The sequence below is a fragment of the Neopelma chrysocephalum genome, unplaced genomic scaffold, assembly GCF_003984885.1.
Source record: "Neopelma chrysocephalum unplaced genomic scaffold, ASM398488v2 Primary Assembly neopelma1_65, whole genome shotgun sequence".
NCBI classification, from domain to species: Eukaryota; Metazoa; Chordata; class Aves; order Passeriformes; family Pipridae; genus Neopelma; species Neopelma chrysocephalum.
The window spans coordinates 965,035-987,966 of NW_020897722.1; the positions used below are offsets into that span (position 1 = coordinate 965,035).

Here is a 22,932-nt window from a genome sequence, read left to right on the forward strand (position 1 = left end):
GAGGAGGAGGTTGTGAACTCTTCCGAGGTGGAGATTCAAAGCCCGGAACAGTGAGGGCTGTGAGGATGGCAGCTGCCCTCCCTTCCTCAGAAGGATACTGTCCCTTCTGGTCCTGAGTGTGTTTGTCTTGGAGCTGGAAAGGTTGGTTATGGCTGGTGCAAAGCCTGACAGTGAGGATGACTGGGAGTGAGTGAGTAAGGTTCTGTTTGATTTTGGGAAGCAAGCTGGAAGTGGTACAAAATGTTCTCAGGCCAAATGGTTGCTAATGATTTCTGACTTGACACTGTCGCTGTGAGCCCTGACTGGAAGAAGCCAGTTTTCCATCGCCTGACACACGCTCCTGGCTTCGAGGTTACCTCTGGAAAACTGGAAGGTGTGGTGAGAGAGCATTCCCTGAGGTCACCCATCCTCTGGAGCCCTGTGCATCACCGAGGGTTGTCCCTCACCTTTTCCGTTCTGTCTCTCCAAGTCTCTGGTTTGAGCAGATCTTGACTTATCGTGAATGTCTGATCAGCTGCTGGGTGCAAACACACCCCCTCACAAGAAGAACACGTTGTACAAGGAAATAAACCATAAACACAGGTATTCTGGCTGTAATTCTGCCAACCTGCCTGTGGAAAGGAACACGGTGACTGTACCAGGTGGTTCCAAGTGACGGCACCTTGTTGAGTCACAGCTGGTGGCAAAGGCAGAGATGAATATTCACTTCTCCTTTATTGACTTTTGATGTGGTTGTTGCCGGGTCAGTCACGTGCTCTGGGGAGGATTGAGCAGGTTGATGTGGAATCCACTTTGGTCTGTGTGAGCCAGAGTCCCCGGTGAGGCATCTGCAGGTCGTGTGACAGCTTTGTTGCAAGTTGTATGCAGTTCTATAGTCAAAAATCCTCTGAAAATGCCCTGCTTATTCCTCCAAGGCTCTGGGTGTGGATCATCAGCATTTTCCCTCTTGCATCAGGATGGCTGAGGCTGCTGTGGCCTTTCTCTGAACCCTCTTTTCTGGTACCTTTTAACCAGAATTTCTTGCTTTGTGGAGCCTGTGCTGGCATTGTGCCTGCCTGACCATTTGGAGGAAGGGCTCAGTTTGTACAGAAGAGTAAGTGCCTCCATGAAAGGGGCTAAAAATGGGTAATTTTTTGCCTGTTTAGAAGGGAACAGTCATGATCTCCATCGTGCTTCTGTGCTTGAGGCAGTGAAAGGATCCATGTTTGTGCATATGGTCTCACATGCCTTTGGAACCAGTGAGCAATGCACCAGTGCTTCCCACAGCTCCTTCAACAGCTCCACTCCTGTTCCACTGAGCTCCTCTGCAGCCTGGAGCAGGGCAAGGAGCACCTGCTCTTGGGATGCCTCTTCTCCTCTGGAGTAGGCTCTTGGAAGAGCCTGGAAATTTTTGGGAGGGGAAAAAGGAGAGTACTCCTCTCTGAAGCTGAACTGGTGTGTTGTTTGGGAATGAGGTTTTAATCAAAGAAGGAGCAGTTTTAAATAGGAGAGGAGTACCCAGAGTTCTTGTTCTCATCACCTTGTTCCCGGCTCATGAGCCATGTGTGCTGTGACATTGTCACAACAGGAACGTGTCCCTGTATTTCACACAGAGCTGTTGTTCCTCACTCTCTCCCCAAAGCACGTGGATTAGTTCTCTTCATTCCTCCTGCTGTGTCCTGCAGCTGGTGACAGCCACCACCAGCCATTGACCAGGACATTCCCTCCTGCCTTCTCCCCAGCTCCTCGTGAGCACGAGAGTGAAGCGCTCGTGGACCAGAACCGGTTGATTTTGCTACAAGTTTGTTGCTGGATGATATTTATCTCAGCTCAGAGCCACATTCCTGTTTGCTAAGTGGTGGCTTTTGGTGGCCCAGCAGGGCTGGGTGGTGGGGAAGGCGGGATGGCCTCATCCAACCAGGCTCTTGGTTCAGGCTGTGCCTGGGACTGTGCTGACAGTCCCTCCCTCAGCGTGCTGTGGTGGAGAGTGTCTGGCTGAGTAATTAAAAGGAACTCAATTTCTGTTACTTCACTGTTAATTGTATTCATGGTGAGAAGCCTAAATGGACATTAATTGCTTTCTCTTAATGAACGTTGTGCGACTCAGCCCGTGTTTTGCTGAGGTTACAGTTGTGCTGTTGACTCTGTGCTCCTGGTTCTTGGAGGGTGTTGTGTCACTCCTGTGTCACAGCCATGTGTTGGGGTTGCATGAACGTGGGATTAGGATGCTGGGTTAGGGAGAGGTAATTGTGACTGGAGCAGTCTGATGTTTAATGCTGGTGCCTTTATGGTAATAAAACCCCACCACTATATTGTAATAAATATTAACTATTTTGGTGTCATTTGATGGGCACCAAGGAGGAGCCTTGGGTTCCAGTTTGGTTTTGCATGGGACAAACTGTTGAGTCAGACTTGGCCATTCTGGGTGTCCCAGTGCTGTTTTTCCAGCCACTGTAAAGTTTTCCACCATAATTTCTCTTAAAACCACTGCTTGGACCTCAGCAGTGTCACCCATTCCTGTTCTCTTTTATCTTATGCTCCCTTGTGTTCTGTCCTGATTTACTCTGGGGAACTAAAGCCACAGTTATTTTTTGCTCTGGCATTTTTATCCAATTTCATCCTTGTTTATTTATGTATGATTCTTTTCCTGTTAAGTGTGTCGCTGCATTTTCCTGGAGGATTTCTGTTTGTAGCAATTCTGTGGAGAGTTAATCCAAGGATTTTTTTGCTTTTCTTTTTTTCCTGCCAAAGAGGATGGCACTTTGCATCCCCCTTCTGCCCATAGCTACAGAGCTCTGTGTAAAGCTGGCCTTGCAACACCTGCCTAAGGTAGGTCAGGGTGGTTTTATAGGCTGGGGGGGACATGTGGGAACAGGGTTCAAGAGATGTGGCACCCTGGCTAAAATCCTAAAGCTGTCTTTGTAATGGATTTGGAAATGGAACCTAGAGGTGGAGCTGCAGCAGGATTCTAATGCATAGAAAATACATACAAGCTTTTTAGAGACACTAAAAATCCTAAATGTGTGTATGTCTCTTTTCCAGAGAGAGGAAGAGAGGATGCCTCATATTTTCTGTCTCAAAATTTCCTTTTTCTTTTAGTCCTTGATGTGATATTTACAGAAATGCTTCCTTAAAGTGTTTTGTCTTCAACTTGGGCAAACTGTGAGTTGCTTGTGACAGTGGTTGAGAGGATTAATGCATAACTTTAGACTTACCTCGAGAGCTCTGAACTTCGTGTGTTGTTGTAGCAACTGGTTTCTGAAAGCTTGCAATAGAATATCTTTTTTTAGCTGCTGAAAACTGTGTTATAAATTTGTGGAGACAGTTTGCTGCCATTCTGGTCTGTTAGTTTGGCTGTTGAGACCTTGAGCACGTGGCAGGTTTTGTGTTGTACAGCAGCCCTGGCAGAGCCCAGGGGTTGTTCTGCTCACCAGGAGCTCCTCAGAGTGATTTTCCCTGTGCTCTTTGTGGCTGGCACTGACTGCATTTCTTGTTTGCTTTTGAGGGAAGTGCCTCTGGGGAAAAAAAAACATCCTTCACGTCGAAGGAGGTGACTTAGAAGATGAAAAGAGATTCAGTCTGAACGTGGAACTGCACCTGTGGTTTCCAGTTGCTGTGTTGGAGAGTGTATTTGTGAAAAATCCTAACAATTTGTTAGAGATCCCTAAAGTAGTCCTTAGTGGAACAATGACAGTGTGGCAGGTGACTTAAACATGCTAGCTTTGTGTCTGGATGTTATTCCAGTTATACAGGAGAGACCTTTTCATCCCAAGGTGCTGGAGAGGCTGCCTGGAGATGCTCTGAAACCATATCCTGGGCTCATCCCACAGCGTGGGCAGCAGAGGAGGGTGAGATTCTGCCCCTTTGCCCTGCTCAGGTGAGACCCCACCTGCAGTGCTGCTCCAGCTCTGGGGTCCCAGCACAGGAAGGACAGGGAGCTGTTGGAGTGAGTCCACAGGAGGCACTAAGATGATCAGGGGGATGGAGCAGCTCTGCTGGGAGGAAAGGCTGAGAAAATTGGGATTGTTCAGCCTGAAGAAGAGAAGGCTCTGGGGTGACCTAATGGAGGCCTTCTAGGACCTGAAGGGAGCCTATGGGAAAGATGGAGAGGAACTTTTTGCAAGAGCCTGGAGTGACTGGACAAGGGGAAATGGCTCCACACTGACAGATAGTAGGTTTAGATTAGATATTTGGGAAAAAATTCCTCCCTGTGAAGGTGGGGAGGCCCTGGCACAGGTTGCCCAGAGAAGCTGTGGCTGCCCCAGCCCTGGAAGTGTCCAAGGCCAGGTTGGATGGGGCTTGGAGCAACCTGGGCTAGTGGAAGGTGTCCCTGCCCATGGCAGGGGGTGGAACAAGATGAGCTTTAAGGTCCCTACCAACCCAGACCCTTCTGTGATTCTGTGTTTCTGTCTCATTCACTGGATATGAGGGAGTTCTCCAAGTCTGATCCCAGATAACCAGCTGCTGTGGTACTGAGACATCCTGCACAAGCATTGTCCTCACAGTTAATCAAATAAAATGTTCCAAAACATAATGCTACTTGACCCACATAAAATGTGAAATCTATTCCTGACCCCCATCGTTCCTCGTGCTCTTCAGAACCGGGGTGAGCATAAACCACTGCGGTGCATCTCAGCTGGAGAGGCTGTGTCAGGCTGGCTGTGCTTGGAGATTATATGCAGATCAGCTTTTTGATTTGTTGCTTCTGGGAGGGGTGGGAAAAGATTCCCTGTGATTTGAAACACCTGCTTTTGTGTTCAAGGATCGACTGGACGTGGCACTCAGTGCTCTGCTCTGGTTGACAAGGTGGTGATCGGTCGAAGGTTGGACTCGATGATCCTTAGAAGTCTTTTCCAAGCTCAGTGATTCTGTGATTTTGTTATTCCGACTCTGTAGGTCTGATTCTAAGCAGGTTGTGGACCTGTGCTGAAGGTGATTGTTGTGCTGGAAAGAAGGATGTGTTTCAGCACTACAAACATCTGGATGCTTGTAAGCTGAGCTCAGCAAAGCTGAGCGCTACTGTCGTCATTAAGGCCCTGCCATCTGTGCCGAGTAAGAAGAGCCTTTCTTGAAGCATAAAGGAAAAAAAGCCTTAATGGAAAAAACAGAGCCATTCATGGAAACACTTCCATTTCAGAGTAATCATGCTTGCTCCTGCCTAGAGGGACTGCAAATCCCCCCAGAGTGCCTCCATAGCCACTCAGATGATTAGTTACTGCTTCTGGAATGGCTCATTTGAGCACAAATTTATGCTGTCTGTGCACTGCACCCAGGGAAGTGAATGTACATGTGGCTCAGTTCTCTTATCCCCCACTCTGAAACTTGAAGGGAAGTGCAGGCTTTTATTTTAGTTCTCTCCTGATACTTATGTCTCTGAAATTGTAACTGTGTGAAGTTCACGTTCGAGAGTGCTTTCCTGGAGTCTTTCTAGGAGGAAGCTGCGTTCCTGGTGCTCTCATGCACCTGAACTGATTCTGTTGGCTTTGGAGTTAATCCAGTGCTCTAGAATTCCAGTGACCTTGCACACACTTCATCTCCTGAAATTTGAACCTTAGTGCATCACCTTAAAGATGAATGAAACGAATTTGTGGTGAGACTTTCAGAGCTGAAGTTCCCTTTAGTCAGTCCCTGTGTATCTCTTCCAGAAATTCATGTTTCTGCATTTAGAGCTGACAGTATTGTTAATTAAATTCAGCATCAAGGTGTGAAGGTTTTGTGTGGTTCTTGCCAGGGATGTGGCAGTGAAAGAGGAGTGGGAAGGAGCCCCTCTGGCTGTGCCAGGCTTTGCTGTGGGAAGAACCCTCATCCTTCTCTGAGCAGGTTGATGGTGTTTGTGGGACTGGGCTTTACACTGGAAAGTGGAGAAAACAGGACGAATTCATCAGAATGGAGCAATATTGGAAAGAGCTGACTTTTACTGCTCCCTGTCCCTTCTCTGGAAAACAAGTTAAAATGGAATTATCTCCACTGTAATGATTTATTCCAGGTTTTTGGTTTGTTTTGTTTATTCCCCTGCTCCTACTGTTGGCAGTGGCCCTCAGTAGTACAGGAAAAGACTGAATTAACAAGTATTTTCTATGTTTTGTACTCTTTTATACTTGTGAATTAAAAACTGCACAGACTTACCTGGGAAGCACCATTCATTTTAAGTTTCGGGGTTTTTTTGTTTGTTTGTTTTGTTGTTGTTGTTGTTGTTTTAATTTCCTTGTGTTTTGTTTTTTTCTAGGAAACTACTTTGCAAGTCACTTCTTTATGGGAGGTGAGAAGTTTGACACCCCTCACCCCGAGGGCTACCTTTTTGGTGAGAACATGGATCTGAACTTCCTTGGGAATAGACCTGTTCAGGCAAGTCCCTGTGTTCTATTTTACTCTTCTGTTTCCTGCCTGTTTTGGAAAACCTTGTGTAGGGCTTGTAGAGGAGGATGACACAGACCTAAGGGAGTCCTCGCTGCTTGGGGAGTGTAATTCCCATCTGTTCAGATCCAAGCTGAGTTTTCCTAAGCAATATTCACCTTCTAGGCTTATTTTCACTTAGGACAGAAGGAATTAGCAAGTGGGGGAAGAAGGACAGGGACTCAGGAGCACAGAATTTGGGACTAGTTCTGCCTGCCTGCCTGAGCAAGTGTAAAACACGCTGTAGAGAAGGCTGGGAAGCAGATCCACTCTCAGAGCCCCAACTTCCCAAAGCTCCTGGGCATGCTGGATGGCTTGCAGCCAGTGTTCAACATGTGCTGTTCTCTTTCTAAATCAGTGGCCTGACTGGGCACAGGGCAGGGTTAAGACAAATCTTGATATTTGGTGGGTTTTAGTTTGCTTTGTAACCTCAGTGGGCTGCTCAGAAAGTCTCTCTTTCTCTGAGTTTTCCCAGGTGGAACACAGAGGTATTTCTGTGTCCACAGGTGTCTGTGAGACTGTGAAAAGCTGCTTGCTCAAGTGTTTGTTCTTGAACAAGGAATAGCACCATTGTGAGGGACAGATAGGAATTCATGCAAGTGTTATGTTTTGGATTTCTCTTGCCTCTCAGAACTGCTTAAAAAGAACCAGAAGGTAACAGAGGAGGAGCAGTTTGGAGTTGTTTGCAGAGTGCTGGGGAGGAAAGGGAAAAGAGCTGCTTGCTTTGCCAGCTGTTATCCTAGTTGTTTCTGCAACTTCAAAACATGAAAATGAAAAATTGAAGTTGTGGTTCTCCTCAGAAAAGCCGTGACCATTGTTTAATTTATGTTTGTAGTGCTCGGAGGCAGTTTGGGGTCACCCTGGTTTTACAGGTGGGGGAAACTGAGGCAAGATGACTCAGAGTTTGAATTGGAACAGTGACAAGAACATTCTGCTTTCTGAGTTCCCCCTCAGGCTGTGCCATTGGTCTTCTCAGCACCACAGGCAGTTAACAGGACTCTGCAGGGCAGGACAAGGAAGAACCTGGAAAAGTCGTTGTTCAAGCAGAAAGTGTAATTGGGCAAGAGAATTAGGAAGGAGGGAAATTGAAGCTGGAAGTTGTTTTGGATGTATCAGTGCAGGCCTGGGGGTGCTCACACATCCCCTGTGCACTGCCTGTGGCTGCAAGGACTGACCCTGCAGGGTTAAATTACCTGCATGTCTCAGCGTGGGTTTCCTTGCTGACATCCCAGCACTGAATTTCATCACTTCTCCAGAGGGGAGTGTGTGAGATGCCATTAACACCATGGGATGTTTGCCAAGTAGGTTTAAGAGGAGCCTGTTGTGGAATATAGTTTGCCTATGTAAAGTTAAAGCCCTTTGGCAGCTCTGATTAATCTTCAAGGAAAAAAACCCCACACTTGGACACAGAGCAGCAAAACTGTTTTCTGGACGTGGGCCCAGTTCTTGCTTTGGAGTAAGGGAGGCCTTGCCTCCTCATTTCTAAAGAAACGTGTGTTGGTGGTCCCTGGGCCCCAGCAGGCAGGTCTGGAGCTGTACAGGTTGTGATCACCACAACAAGCAGTTCCTTTGCATTTCCCACCAGAGATTCTGTGCCCAGTAGGGAGAATTACAGTCTGAAGCATTAATGTCCCTATTTAAAGGACAATCTGTGAGAGAAGGTTTCTTGACTGTAGAATGGAAAGAGGCCCCCTATCCCTGTCTCTTTTCTTTTCCAGAACATTTGCCCCATTGTTTCAGAATAAAAAGAGTTTCCCCCAGTAATCCAGGGCTTCTCCATGCTGATTAGCAGTCAGATCACTGTTTGCATGCTGTAACACACATGAAAGAGCTGCATTTCTTCTGCTCAAGCTGCAGGTGGTTTCTTTAGTGGAAACAAAAGCTTGTGAGGGCAGTGCTTTCCTGACTGGGAATTCAGGGTGCAGAACAAGAGCTTGTGAAAAATGCTTCTTCTTAAAATGTGTACTCCCAGTTGCTGGACCAGGGCAGAATTTTCATCCTGAAAAATGCTTGATTTATCTGTGTAGTGGGTTGACCCTGGCCAGATGCCAGGTACCCACTAAAGCTGCTCTCTCCCTCTCCCTCTGCAACTGGACAGGGGGGAGAGAAAAAAGTACAGCTAAGGATTCATGAGTAGAGATGAGAGCTGGGAGAGGTCAGTGACTGATCACCTTCACGGGCAAAACAGACTCCAAGTGGGGATAGTACTTACATTTATTACTAACAGGATAAAGCCAAAGAGTGAGAAATAAAATAGTCTTAAAAACACCTTCCCCCCACCCCTCCTTCCTTCCATGTTCTCCCTCCTCCCCCCCAGAGGTGCAGGGGATGGGGAATGGGGATTGTGGTCAGTTGTTGTTTCTGCCGCTGCTCAGAGAGAGGATTCATTCCCCTGCTCCCATGGGACAGTCCTGGATGGACCTCTCTGGCATGAGTCCATCCCTCGGGCAGCAGTTCTTCCCAAACTCCATGGGGTGCAGTCCCTCATGGATGAGCTGTACCAGCGTGGGTCCCCCACAGGGGCCGCGAGTCCTACCCGGGAAAAACCTGCTCCAGCCTGAGCTTCCCACAGGGTCACAGCCTCCTTCATGTATCCACCTGCTCCAGCCTGGGCTTCCCTCTCCACGGGCTTCAGGTCTCCAGCAGGACCCTGCTCCATCCTGGGCTTCCCATAGGGTCACAGCCTCCTTCATGTATCCACCTGCTCCAGCACAGGCTCCCCCAGGGGCTGCAGGGGGGTCTCTGCACCCCGATGCTCCCCCAGGGGCTGCAGGGGCACAGCTGCCCCACCCTGCTCTGCACCACGGGCTGCAGGTGCCTGGAGCACCTCCTGCCCTTCCTTCTGCACTGACCTTGGTGTCTACCTTGTTGTTCCCATGTTCTCACTCTGCTCTTCCCTGGCTGGAATTCTTTCTGTGCAATAACCTTCTGTTCTTAAATATGTTATCCCAGAGGTGTTACTATTGCTCCTGACTGGCTTGGCCTTGGCCAGCGGCAGGAATTCCATCCTGGAGCCGGCTGGCATTGGCTCCACGGGACAGGGGAAGTTTCTAGCAGCTTCTAAGAGAAGCCACCCCTGTAGCCCCCCCTCCGCTACCAAAACTCAGCCACAGAAACCCACTACAGTCTGTAAATAGAATTTGCTATTGCTATTCCTTCTGCTGTACCAAGTACCCTGAAAGCTGGATGCTTCTTGATTCGGGTAAATTGCATGCCAGGCAACATGCTGATACCTTTTATAGTATAATAACAGGAGAATTATTTGCCTTTTTGTTCCAGTTTCCCTATGTAACTCCAGCTCCACATGAGCCAGTGAAGACGCTGAGGAGTTTGGTGAATATCCGCAAGGACTCTCTCCGACTTGTGAGGTACCAATGTTGCCTGAACCTTTCCCTTTATTCAACCCAGAGCCAAAATGTATTGATAAGATTTTGGAGAATAGCTGATTTCCAGATCCTTGTCCAGAGGTTCCTGCATTCCGTTGTGATTGGAGCTTTCAAGTGATTTATATGCTCCTTATCCAAACAATCTGTGTTTCCAAACAGGACCAGTGAGGTGTCTGTCTCTGCAGGACAGACTGGAGTGGTAAACAAAGCCCTGAGATCAGAATGGAAGATATTAGTCAGGTCAATAAACCCTACAGACAGATTACTTCCTGCATTCCTGTGCAAGAAGAAGACAGAAAGGAGCTGGTTCTGGAGCGAGCCACAGGCCAGGAAGATTGATTGGTCTAGAGTGAAACTTCCTCAGGTTTCTCCTGCTGCCAAGATAAAGTTTGGTCCCAGTGTTGTTTAGGTGGCTTGTGTCCCTTGCACAGGGGGAGGAGGTCTGGATAAGTCATGGAGATCTGTTACCTCTCACTGCTCCACACCGAGATCCAAACCAGCATAGCTGGATTAAACACTGGCTCATGCTGGGATCTGCAGCTGCCCCCTTTCCAACAGATGGCTGAGGTGCAGGGCCCAGCATACAGTGCTTTGTTTGGGTCTGAGCACTGGGCACATGTCCAGGCAGAGCATTTCCCAACGATCCTGGAGTCACACTGGATTGTGTGTTCCAGGCTCAGGGCTGGAGCTCTGGCAGGGTTCCAGCTGCAGCTCCCGGCCAAGGTGGCTCTGGGAGCGTGGATGTAACGTGAGCAGTTTGAGTCATAACCACACAAACCCCTCAGCTTGGTTTTATGTGAAAACTGAAGGTTGGGTTTGTTTTGGTTTGCTGGGGTTTTTTTTGTTTTTTTTTTTTTTAATGAGCAGAACCTGTGGTTCCAAAACTGATTGAACAGGAAAAGAGGGAAGAACTTCCAAAAAAGTAACTGTTGATAAACAGCTCTGAATGTTGTCTGGTTTGTCAGCTGAGGGGTGAAGTACTTCTCTAGGAAAAAGTTGCTTTCCTCACACACTTGCAATGGAGAGGGTATTTGGTTCTCCCTGCAGGCATCCACATTAGCAGTGTAACATCTCTCAGAAGCCAAATGGGAAGTGGCTTTTTCCCTGGGAGTGGCCTTGCTGTGAAAGGAGCAGTTGTTGAGGTTTATTACATGTAGTCCTGCCATTCTGCTTTCTGCGGTCGCACGTCCCATTCTCCCGAGCAGAGTTGCAGCTCTGGACTATTTGGAATGTAATGAACATGCACCTTGACAGTGTCCAGGTTTGCATCCATCTAATTCCTGGCACTATCAGTTCTTTTTCTGCCTCACGAGCTCTCACAGGCCCTTGTGCTGCTGCTGCTCTGTCAGTGCTGACAATGACACTGCCAGCATGACTCGATTTAATTTTGCACTGATGTAGACCCAAAATGGGATTTTAATTGCCAGTCCCCAAGGGTACATTCTGTCTTGTGCTTTTCTCCTGTTCTGGGCTAGAGGCTTTTCCTTCCTCTCTCTCTGCACGTAAGGACACTTTGTGCCCTCTCCAGCTTGGCTTCTTCACAACCAGTAGTTGAGGTTTGCACATTCTTTCCAGAACTATTTAATTTGCCACATCCTCCACCCAATAAAATGATGCTGAGCTGAATGTCCAGGTGTAAGGTAGGTTCTGATGGTAAAGTCCTCACAAGGTTTTGGTTTTCCGTAGAATCCCAGCATGGTTTGGGTTGAAAAGGACCTTAAAGATCATCTCGTTCCAACCCCCTGCCATGGGCAGGGACACCTTCCACTATCCCAAGTTGCTCCAGGCCCCGTCCAACCTGGCTTTGGACACTTCCAGGGATGGGTCAGCCACAGCTTCTCTGGACAACGTGTGCCAGGGCCTCACCACCCTCACAGGGAAGAATTTTTTCCTAATATCCAATCTAAACCTATTCTATGTCAGTTTGAAGCCATTCCCCCTTGTCCTGTCACTCCAGGCCCTTGTCCCCAGTCCCTCTCCAGCTCTCCTGGAGCCCCTTTAGGCACTGGAAGGGGCTCTAATGTCTCCCTGGAGCCTTTTCTTCTCCAGGTTGAACAACCCCAACTCTCTTGGCCTGTCCTCATAGGAGAGGTGCCATGGGGGAACATGGGGAAATGTCCACTCTGGACTTCCTGCCAAGCTCTGACCAGACAAAATTCTGAGTTTTGCCAAATCCTGAATATTTACAGCAGCTTTGGAGAGAAACAGTAAACCTGTGGGTATTGGTGTTGAAGTTCTGAGTCTTTGACATCTCATGTGTTTTCTGTCTTTGGAGAAGGGTAGTGGGAATTTTGCTGTTAAGCATTAACAGAGAAAGACTTCCTTGTGACTGTCTTGTGTCCCATGTTTGGCCTTAGATCAGAAGCTTTATTTCAGAGCTGCAGTACCTGAGGGGCTGGTACTGGCTGTTCACTCTTTCCCTGGAAGCACTTCCAGTTACAGGAGGAAGATCAACTCATTGCACAATGTGTTTTGTGGAAAAGTTGCACTGTGGGACAGCCTCTGCTTCAGTGTGGGATTTGTATAGCATCATGGAACAAAAGTGTTGAAGGAATCAGCAGCTGTAGTGGTTTGGGAATGTGTCTGAAGCAGCAGGAACATCATGGAGAGTAATGAAACCACTGAGTGTGGCCTGAGAGGTGGCTGAGGGGAGACAGGTGAGTTGCTGTGGGAGAGAGAAAGGAAATCCCTTCTCTTCTGTCTCCAGCAGAGCAGAGATAACCTTGATCCTTGGAGCCATTCATCGCATGGTGGAGGTGAGGGGCTGGGACTGCCTGCTCTGCAGCCCTGGAGGGTGTTAGAGTGGACAGATCTCTGCAGAACCCCCAAATAGTAAAGCCTCAGTTTGATGTTGATCTCCCCTGTGAAAGTCAGTGCTATAGGGGTGTCACTAGTTCTTCCTTCATTTAATCCCTGCTCTAACACTGGGTGATGCAGATCTCACAATACTAAGTCAAGCAATACTTAATGTTTATCCTGCATGTCTGCTAAGTTGTTGGCCAAACTTTTTAATCTCCTGCAAGGATGGAATTGTGTTCGACACAACATAGTTCTAAAAAATTGTCATGGCTGCTGTTAATGATATGTTTATGTTTTAATTCTTTAACAGACAAACAAAAAGTTCCAGCATTGTTTTATCCAGGAGTGATGTCAGACCAGGTGGCCTCAGCTCCCTTGGTCATCCTGCTTTGCCTTTTCCACCAAAACGTTGGATCAGCTCTTTGTTCCCAAAGGTGGTCAGTCTCTTTGCTCTGTACACGTGATTGTGAAGGCTCTGTGATGCACCTCTGTGCATGACCCAAAGGCACACCCAGCAAAGTCACTGGTTCCTAACTGTGCATGCATCTGTGACCACCTCACTTCAGCACTGTCTGTAGGGCTTGGCTCAATGTCCACTGTAATCTTCAAGTGCAGGTGGAGACAGAAGAGCTCTTGAAGCACTTGAACCACTCCTGAGCCACCCCCTTGTCTGCCACGTCCCTTGCAAAGAAAGAAGGAATCCAGAATGTGTGATTTTTGTCATGTTACTCCCCTGATGTTACATCCCACCGTTCCTGCACCTTAAGATGGGACATGAGATGTCTCTGCCTCTCAAAGTATGCGCCAAAGTAGCCTTTGCTTGTTCCTTGAGCGAGTTACCAGCTGGCAGAGCTGCCTGTGCAGCTTTTCTCACCTCAACTCCTTGTTCTATGGCAGGTCATAGAATCCCAGAATGGTTTGGGTTGGGAAGGACCTTAAAACTCATCCCCTGCCATGGGCAGGGACACCTTCCACTAGACCAGGTTGCTCCAACCCGACCTTGGACACTTCCAGGGAATGATGGGGCAGCCATAGCTTCTCTGGGCAACCTGTGCCAGGGCCTCACCACCCTCACAGGGAAGAATTTTTTCCTAATATCCAATCTAAACCTATTGTATGTCAGTGTGAAGCCATTCCCCTTGTCCTGTCATTACAGGCTCTTGTAAATAGTCTCTCCATCTTTTTCTGTGGGTTCCCTTCAGGTCCTGGAAGGCTGTGAATGATTTTCTTACCCTCCAGCACCAGGATGTTGGATGGGAAGATACAAACACAGCCTTGCTGTGACTGTCACCATTTAGGGACGTGTGCCTTGTCCCCTGTTCCACTGAAGCTGTTCCAGGCAGACAGCACTCGGACTCTTGACTTCCCACATGTCCTCCAGGAACCTTCTCTCCAGGCACTACAGTTGGTAGTGGCCCCTCAGTGGTTTCCCAGGGCAACAGATCTATTCTAGTCTGGGTTTAACCCCTTTTCTTCTTGGAAGGACAGAAGCACATTCTGAGTGCCTGCAGGGAGGTGCAGAGTTGGGATCAGGAGGGTGATCTGGGATGATTTTTGTGACTTCCTGAGAAGATGAAACAGGCAGTGGTTGTACTAATGACATGTTGCTTCTGCCCCCACCCCAGGTCTCCCACCTTGTTACCTGGGGCTGTTACAGGTACCTTGGTCTGTGTTGTCCATCTGTAGCTCACACGTGTGCTGGGCATCTCTGTTTAAAACCTCCCTGTACATGAGGTGGGTCTGTGAAGCACTTTCCTCAGTGCTTTCCTGCAAGGGTACTGGTTCTCCCTCTCTGCTTCTTCTGGAAGAAGTGACAAGTCTGTCATAGCCTGGATCCTTCTCTGCCAACCTCAGATCAAGAGAGAGCAGCAAGAGATAACTCACAGAAACTTGTGCTGCTTTCTTGACACATGCAACATGTGAGTGGATTGTTGCCATCTGTGTTCTTGGGTCAGTCCAGCACAAAATGTTGATGCTCCCCTGTGTGTTTTCCAGGCAAACCTGCCCTGCTGCCAAGACTAGTTTCTTCTTTACAGCCTTCAAGGGCCATGATTTTATTCTTTGAATGCAACCAGCTTGTGTGAAAATACCATTTTGCTCTGTACTGTGTATTTTGTCCAGGCTGCTGCAGGTGTTCAAACTCTCAATTTTGGGGATATGTCTTTTTTATACTGGCATGTTGGGTGTATTTAGCTTGATTTGCTGTTCTGACCTAGGTGAACCTCTGGCAAAAGTCTTGTTTGGAGCTCTCCAAGCCCTTCAGACAGGAATGCTGTGTGAGCTATAGTGGTTCACGAGGGTTACATTAGTGCAAATACATGTGTTGGGTATTTGATTATACTGCTCTTAAATTTTATTTTGCACCTTCTATATTAAATTGCTGAAGCTGAACATTTCCTTCTTGTTCTGTGTGGTATTAAATAAAATTCATGCTGGAACCCTCTTAATTAGGCAGCAGTTATTATATGTCAGTGAACTCAGTAAATAACGATTCCCTTGACAATTTTTAGATTGAATTATGGAGGTATGCCTGGCACATTTCTGAGTATTTTTGACAGTACAGCCTATTCATCCAGGCTGTTTGATGAGGGGAGAGTCTGACTGATACTGTGAAGTCAGAAACAGTGCCAAGCTTTTCCTGAATAGTTCAGCTGCTTGGCTTTGACCCAGGAATCGTGGCAATTAAGGTACACTAATAAACAAGTGGAGCTGGAGCTGGGTGACGAATTGAGTGCTGTTAAACCTCTCAAAGTCAACCTGCTGCCTCCACCCTTCCCACACGGTGCCTGAGCTCACTGTGGTACCTGTGGTCCTGGGGTTACACTGGGATTTGAATGTATGTGTAAGAATGTGGTGCTGCCCTGCCAGTGAATCACATCCATTTGTCTGTTGCTTTGCTTTTTGAGGCAGGGAGATCTTGGTGTTTTTAGCTGGAGAAGAGGAGACAGAGGTCAGACCTCATTGGGGTCTGCAGCTCCTCCCGAGGGGCAGCAGGGGGGCAGCTCCAATCTCTGCTCTGTGTGAGCAGAAACAGGACCCGAGGGACTGGCTGGAGCTGTGTCAGGGATAGACAGGGATAGGCTGGATATCAGGGGAAGGTTCTTCCCCCAGAGGGTGGCTGGGCACTGAACAGGCTCCCCAGGGTTTGGTCACGGCTCCAAGGCTGCCAGAGCTCAAGGAGTGTTTGGACAACGCTCTCAGGGACAGAGTGGGATTGTTGGGGTGTCCTGTGCAGGGCCAGGAGTTGTACTTGTGATCCTTGTGGGTGGGTCCCTCCCAGCTCAGGTTATTCTATCATTCTGTTATTCTGTCATGGTGTGTTGTGTTGGCTGTTTGTTCCAGGATCTCTGGTCTCCCTGGCCACTCCTGGCACACTGTAACTCACCACTGGCCTGTGGCCATAGCTCACTGCCCTGGATCTTGCTTCAAACCTCCTTCTTCACCAGCTTTGTGACCTGCCTTTTCCTGCAGCAGGGAGGAGTAACTCTGGGCAGTGGTGATCACACCATGGGGTCCAGTTTGCAGTAGCCCACAGCCAAGTCATGGCTCACTTTTGTGTTAATTGAAATAACTTCTGAACTCATTCTTGTATTGGTTATTGTGTGTCTGTTGTGCAGTTGGATGTGTTAACTTTTGTTCAGACAGTAAATACATGCAAGCTCCAGTCCTTCACAGCATCAGAGCTTTAGCTGATCATTTGTACATTTAAAGGTATTTGAAGTTCCTATATTCAGATGCTTTCCAGGCTGAATATCATCTTCTGTGTGATACTGCAGGTACCTTTTGTTGAGCTTCAGGAGTTCTTTGTGTTACAAAAACCTTGGTTTTTTGTGTGTCAGGCTGTAGTGGTTTGAACCAGGTTTTCCCCCTGAAACTAAGAAAGTGGTAACCCCCAGGGGGTGGTGACCCTTGGGGCTTGACCAATCAGTGCTCCTGCAAAATATAAACATATCTCTGGAGACCGGAGGAGAAGCAGTGGTACTTTGTGAAGAAGAAGAGGTGGCCATGTTGTAGAGGCCACGAGGAGAAGGGGCTCTGGCCCCTTGGGGGCCTCTGCCCCCCCAGCCCCCGGTTGGGGGGCTGCAGGGACTCAGAACTGGGCTGAGTGCCTGTGGCTAAGAGCTGGGAGAATTTCTCCCGGTAGGCAGCCTTGGGAGACGCTGGGAGCAGACGGAGCAGCAGTAGACACAGCAGCGTCCGAAGAGCAGTGGCAAAGAGCCAACTGATAAGGACCAAAAGGAGCAGCAGAAGCCGGTATGCTGCATGGAAGACACAGAGATGTCTGAAGAGAAGGAAGAAGCAGCAGCAGGAGTAGAACCGAGCCAGCAGTAGGAAGAGAGTTTTGGAGGGTAAGAACTGGACAAACCAAAACCCCCAAACTCACTAGAGACCCCTCCGAGAAAGAGGAGGGGGTGGTGGACTGAGAGGAGTCCTAAAGTGCAGTATGCACTGCTGAGAGGAGCTAGGAAGCTCATGGCCTCCTGAGAGATAAGCCAGGACGGCCGAAGGAATGTGTGTGTGTGGGGGGTGACCTTGGCTCCCCCTGCTCCAGCTTCAGAGAAGCCGGCAGCCATCTTTGAGGCAGAGCATGGGAGCTCTGCACAGGGGCTTGATTTCCCCTGAAGATACCAGACCGTCACGAAGACCCCGGTGCTTCGTGATATGACCATGGTGTAGCGGCCGTGTCTGGGGTTACGCAGCCCATGGAAAGACCCCTTGTTTGGAGACAGGGGCCGAGAGAGACTTGGAAACCTCCCTCGTGTGTGCTGGCAGAGAGCCAGCAACTGTTTCTGGTGGAAGAGAAGAAGAGAGCCTGCTGCCTAGAGAGGAAGACCTGCTGCTCACAGACTGGAAGGGGTCTTTTCTTCTTCTTCTCTCCTGGACTTTTATTTGGAGGGAGAAGAGATTTGGCCCATTGTAAATATTATTGTCATGGTAGAGATAGATATAGAGTTAAGATTGTTTGTAATGTATTATAGTATTTATTCACGTGTATAGTCTTTGTAATATATTCCTTCCCCCCATATTGAGTCTTGTGTTTTTGTCTGGAAAACCCATCTCACATGGGGTTGAGATGTGGGTGGGGGGCTAGGAATCGGAATTGGATTTTGGGCCTTGTTAAAACCATGACACAGGCACAGTTTCATTTGCAGTGTTAAAAGAATTAGGTTTTAGATTTCTCATGCCCATGCAGGACTTTTTTAGCCCAAATACTGAGCCTAATATGAAGACTTAAATGGAAGGAGAATGTTTCTTCTCCTCAGGGTTTGACATTCAAGATTTCCCTTTCTTGTCTCATTCTGTGTCCTGGCACTGTGAGGCTGGGTGAGATCCCTCAACACCATTGTTACACTTTATTACTTCAGTGGAATCTTGGAAGAACCTTCCTCAGGGGAAAGAATGGAGATCTCCTGGGAAGCCTGAGGTGGAAGCCCACAGTGCCTTGCCTGCCCCAAACACCTGGTCTGGAGTACTCTTGTCCTGATTTCCAGAGTGATCTTGGCGATATCTCATAAATGTTTATTCTAATCCTCTGGCATTGTCTTTCAGGTATAAAGATGATGTTGACAGTCCTACGGAGGAGAGTGGGAAGCAGAAGGTCCTGTACAGCCTGGAGTTCACCTTTGATGCAGATGCCCGTGTTGCCATCACAATCTACTGCCAGGCCACAGAGGAGTTTGTTGGTGGCATGGCAGTGTAAGTCTTGGGCTTGTGGGCATGTGGAGGGGCACAGGAGCTCTGGTGAATGAGCTGTCAGACATTAGTCACCCCTGAGGCTGTGCTGCCACAGATGGTGGGGAGGGAAATCTCCTCTTTTTCTGTTTGGTTTTATATATTCTGATAACTTTGAATATTACTTTCACTTCCCTCACATAGACAATACCTTGTCTCGTTCCCTTTTTGGTTTGGTTTTAGGGTGTAGGGAAACTATTCTGTGTGCAGCAAAGGAGAGGAACTCATAACTGTGTGTTCTGTCAGCAGGATGTTCTATGAAATTAAAAAAAAAAACATCCCTTCCCTTCAAATACCACCTGTTTTTTCCCCAGATCACCTAATTCACTGCATTTCTGCATGTGGGCCACCAAACTAAAGTTCAGTCTGACATTTACAGAGTGAGTCTGTAGAATTGAAGCCCTCCCAAAGCCCCTTTTGGGATAAATGGCCACCTCAACGCAGGCTGTTGGGAGATGGGAGAGGATATACTCCCTGAAACCCTGTGTTTCCTGCCAAGTACACCTTGGGTTAACTGTGAAAAGAATGGTCAAAATGTCATCTGTGGGGTCTGTCTCATATCCTGGTAGTACATCCCTACAGATTTTAAACCCTTTTAATCTAAATCAGCACATTTAAACCATTCCAGTCAACACCATATCCCACGCAAAACTTCCTCTCTATGTTAAGAGCAGAGGTGGCTGGATGTGCTCTGCCTGGTGTGAGTTGGGTACACGTGAGCTGCTGGTATGGAATGGCTGACTTCCAGTGGCCATGGGACAAGGAATTCTGTTTGCTCCATGGGCAAAGGAAGGTTCAGGCTGCAGAAGCTCTTGGCTTCCTCTGGTAGAGGCTTTTGGCTGAGCAGCGGCTCTTGGACGTAGTGCTGATGGCTTCTGCAGTGATGCTCTGGAGCTGGGGCTGAACTTATCCTCGACTGAAGGGATCTGCAGAGGTTCCAGCAGGGAGAAATATGTATGGCAGGCCATAAAATGGCTCATATGTTTCATGCAAAGTATAAATATCCCACTAACGTTCAATGAATAGTGTATTTTTAGAAATGAGACAAGCTCAATTCTCCAATTCACATATGCATTCCTTCAAACTGGAGGAATCCTGATCCAGAATGTTCCCTTCCCTTCTTCTGTTGAAGCCTATGGCTATCTCTGTTTTGGGGAAGTAATAAATGAGCTCCTTTTAAAGTGCTTGGAAAATATCTCTTGACAAACTCTGAAAACACTTTCTGTTTAGATCCAGCTTTTCCTGAGCAGAGCTGAATGCAGCAGGATGCCTTAGAAATCCTGATAAAGTTTCCATGTTCTGTCTCTTAGGTCCTTAGGTTTCCTGTGAATTTAGTGCTAGTGAAGGTGTTGGAATGGCAGCCTTGGAGATTGAAGTCCTCTTTTCCTAACACAGGTACAACGTGGAGAGGTGGCCAGTGTCCCTTGTGCTGCCCTGCAGTGCCCCTTGTTTTTTGACCTTAGAGGGAAACAATCCATGGGCTGATGGGGAGAACTGAGGGTCTCTATGGCCAGGGTGGATGTATTTACATTGCCAGACTTCAACCACGACTCAAATCAGCAAGGCTTGGCTTAAATCATTGATTTTAATCTTGTTTTGCATATTCACCTGTTGGTTCACCTTGAAGGAGAATTTGTCATTGATCATTAACAATGAAACATCTGCATTTACAACTCGGTGTCAGCTTCATGTCAAACCTTGTGCTACATTTTTTGTGCTACAGAATATCCATGTAGTTTAAAATCTGTTTTTTCAGACTTGTACTTTTCCATTTTACGTCAAAATGGCAAAACCCCGAAGTTATTCTAAAAAGAAACATCTTTTATTCTTTTTTTAACCTGTGTCTTGAACCAGGCAGTGTTGGGCTGGAATTGCAGCTGAATCACCCAAGACCAGCAGTTTTTGCTCTTGTTAGTTAAACTGCTCGTGCTGGACTCTTAAGAGACTGTCTTGTCAAGTTGTGCCTTGGATAATAATGCTTAATGGAAGTATTTTAGTTACCAAATATAACTGTTTCTGAACAGAGTGTGTTTTCAGTCCTCTGTAACTAGTAGCTCTCCCCTCAGAACTTGGTTGGTTGGTTGGTTGGAGGGGGAGAACACAGTTTCTGGTTCACTTAAGAACACGTTTTCCTGAAATTTAGCGCCATGCACTGAGCCAGTGACTGTCACCAGACTGTTCTTTAAAGCTTATGCAGCAAACATGAGCTACCCAATGGCTTTTAAATGAAATCTGAACAATTCCTAGGTAGAGTTTCTGAAAGTTAACACATCTGTCAACTTCAAAGTATTTTTTTTAAGTATGAATTTTTAATCCACCCTGTCCATGGTTCACTGAGAGAGGGATCTCTGTTAGATGGCAGAGGAGAAGCCTGTGTTCATGAACCCTCTGCGTGAAACCAGGATCAGCAGTGATTTCCCCACTAACAATGTGTGGCTGATGGTTCTGTGCTGCCCTGCTGGGGTGGCAGCAGCCCCTGGTGCACTAAAACCTTCTCAAAAGCCAAAGCACCCACACTCAGCTCTTGCTTCCACTGCTGGCCCTTTGTTTATTAAATCATACTTTCATTTCCCCATAGTACAGGAGTGATGAACTGTCTGTCTCTGCTCTGGAGTTCTCAGACAATAAATGTTACACAAGTGTGGGGTGCAGAACCCAGGGAACCTTTTGGAAGGCATGATCCTGATTTCATGCAGATGTGTAGGTAATAAGGGCTGGGGGAAGTGAGATACAAATATAGACTTTATAAGCTGCTTTAATTCAACCCAGGCTATTTTCCCATGTGGAAGTGGCTCCCGAAGCACGTCTTGGGGCTAGTGCAGCTGCCCAAGTAGGCATCTCTGCTTCTCTGGATTTGCTGGCTGCTAGTAAAAACCTTTTGAAGCTCTGATTTCAGCTTTGCAAAGCAATTCTGTAAGGGCAGTGCTATAATTACTTTGATTTACTCTTTTCAAATTCTGGTGGAAAAAAAAAATCCGGGCTGCATTCTTAGAGCTCTGAGTGGAGCGAGTGCATTTTCAGTGCACTAACAGGAATGCAGCTTTCCCTGCCTGGGCTGGTAGATCTTCCTTTTCCTCAATTTCTTTTGGTGCTACATTCAAGGAACAAGCATGTGCAAAAGCTGTACTGCGTATAAATTCGAAACTTTTTCTATTGCACTTGATTGGGATGAAGATGCTCTTTAAAACAAAGTACTTTTTTTTTTTCCACTCTCCTAAATCGATGCTAAATCCTAAAATGGGAGAAACTTTCTGGACCCTTGTGAAAAGCAGGAATTTTCTCCCATCCTGCAGCATGGCTCCTTAGAAGTGCTAAACAAGTTATTCCTGCTTCTCTGCTGGAACAAGCACTGATCCTGATAGTATCAGCCATCCTTCCTTAGAAACTCCTGCTAGGAACGTGGTTATGGTCATGCAGTTTGGGGGGAGGGGAGGGAGGGGAGGTGGCTCTCCCTGAGCAGAGGCTTTGCTTGCTGTGGATCTTCTGCTCACCTGAGAGCCACAGTGCTGTGCCTTTGGGATTAGCTGGTGTCCGTGGCCAAAGGGAATCCTTTCTGCAAGCCAGGGAGCTTCCTCCTGGAGTTATTTGGGCTCTGTTTAAGAGCTGGTGGCTTTATCAGTCCGTGCTGCCTGTGCTAACCTGTCCCAGAGGAGTGTCCAGCAGACTTTCCCAGGTGATTCTGCTCCGCTCTGCTGTTTCCTGGCCGAGATCTTGGGAACACGTAGCTCCCAACGGCTGCCTGCCTCCAGTCCTGAACTGTTGAACTCTGAGTTTCACAGGGAGCTGTGTCATCACTTCTGTGGGACCACAGGTGACCAGTAGAGTCTGATGAAGATGAATGTGTGGAGTTGGTGATTATAAAGGTGTGTTCACCTCTCCAGCCCTGTGCCCAGGGGAAGGTCCCCTGCACTTTCGGGTGCTAGTGCAGGTATCTGTAAAAGCCTCTTGGATGAAATGGGAATTTGTTTATATGTGGAGGGGACTGCTGCTTTCACCTTTAAAATATCTTTTGCTTGATTCCTTTGTGGTGAGAATTTAAAGAGTAAAACACGAGTTCTCAGAGGACCAGCTGGTTCATCACCCCAAGGATGACAGAGATCTACCTATGTCCAGAGTCTCTTTAATGGCATGGAATTAGCACTGACCTGCCTCTGAACAGCTCAAGGCCCTTGATACCTTCAGTTTTATTTATTTTTCCAATTATGTCCATTTTCTTTGGTTTTGGAATTTGGTAAAAACATGGAGGTGTGTGAACTGTACATTGACTACTCACTAGTGATTGCCTCAAGCATGTGATTTCTTTCCAGAGGAGAGGGGACTCTGCATTGCATTTCCATTGCAGGGCTTGTAGAGAATAATCAAAGGACTCCCAGTTCATAGCCTGCCTTCTGCAGTACCTGGTTCATGTGCTCGTACCCCGAGATGTCTTTGGGTTAGGAGACAAGTGTGTTTTTGGAGCAGGCTCAGAGATGTTCGTATTTTCTTTTTGTGAGTGCTCTGTGAATGCATCCCTTCCTTCTCTGGCAGAAGCCTTGATGTGCACACTGTTAGCCTGTTCCTGGGAGGGCCCCTGGGACTCTTCCAGCTGCAGGTATCCTGCTGACTGGCAGGAAGGATTGCGTAGTTCAAACATGACAGCAGC

General features: G+C 47.6%; 1 protein-coding gene across 4 annotated transcripts in view; it reads left to right on the plus strand.

The window, feature by feature from the left end:
• The window catches only part of MGRN1 (mahogunin ring finger 1), a 53,702-nt gene that overhangs the window by 1,877 nt on the left and 28,893 nt on the right, over positions 1 to 22,932 (plus strand). For all 4 annotated transcript variants that reach the window (XM_027683698.1, XM_027683694.1, XM_027683696.1 and 1 more), the window contains exons 2-4: positions 6,206 to 6,324; positions 9,652 to 9,740; positions 18,108 to 18,254. In XM_027683698.1, coding sequence (XP_027539499.1) covers positions 6,206 to 6,324; positions 9,652 to 9,740; positions 18,108 to 18,254 — 355 coding nt within the window. The remainder of the gene's footprint in view (positions 1 to 6,205; positions 6,325 to 9,651; positions 9,741 to 18,107; positions 18,255 to 22,932) is intronic.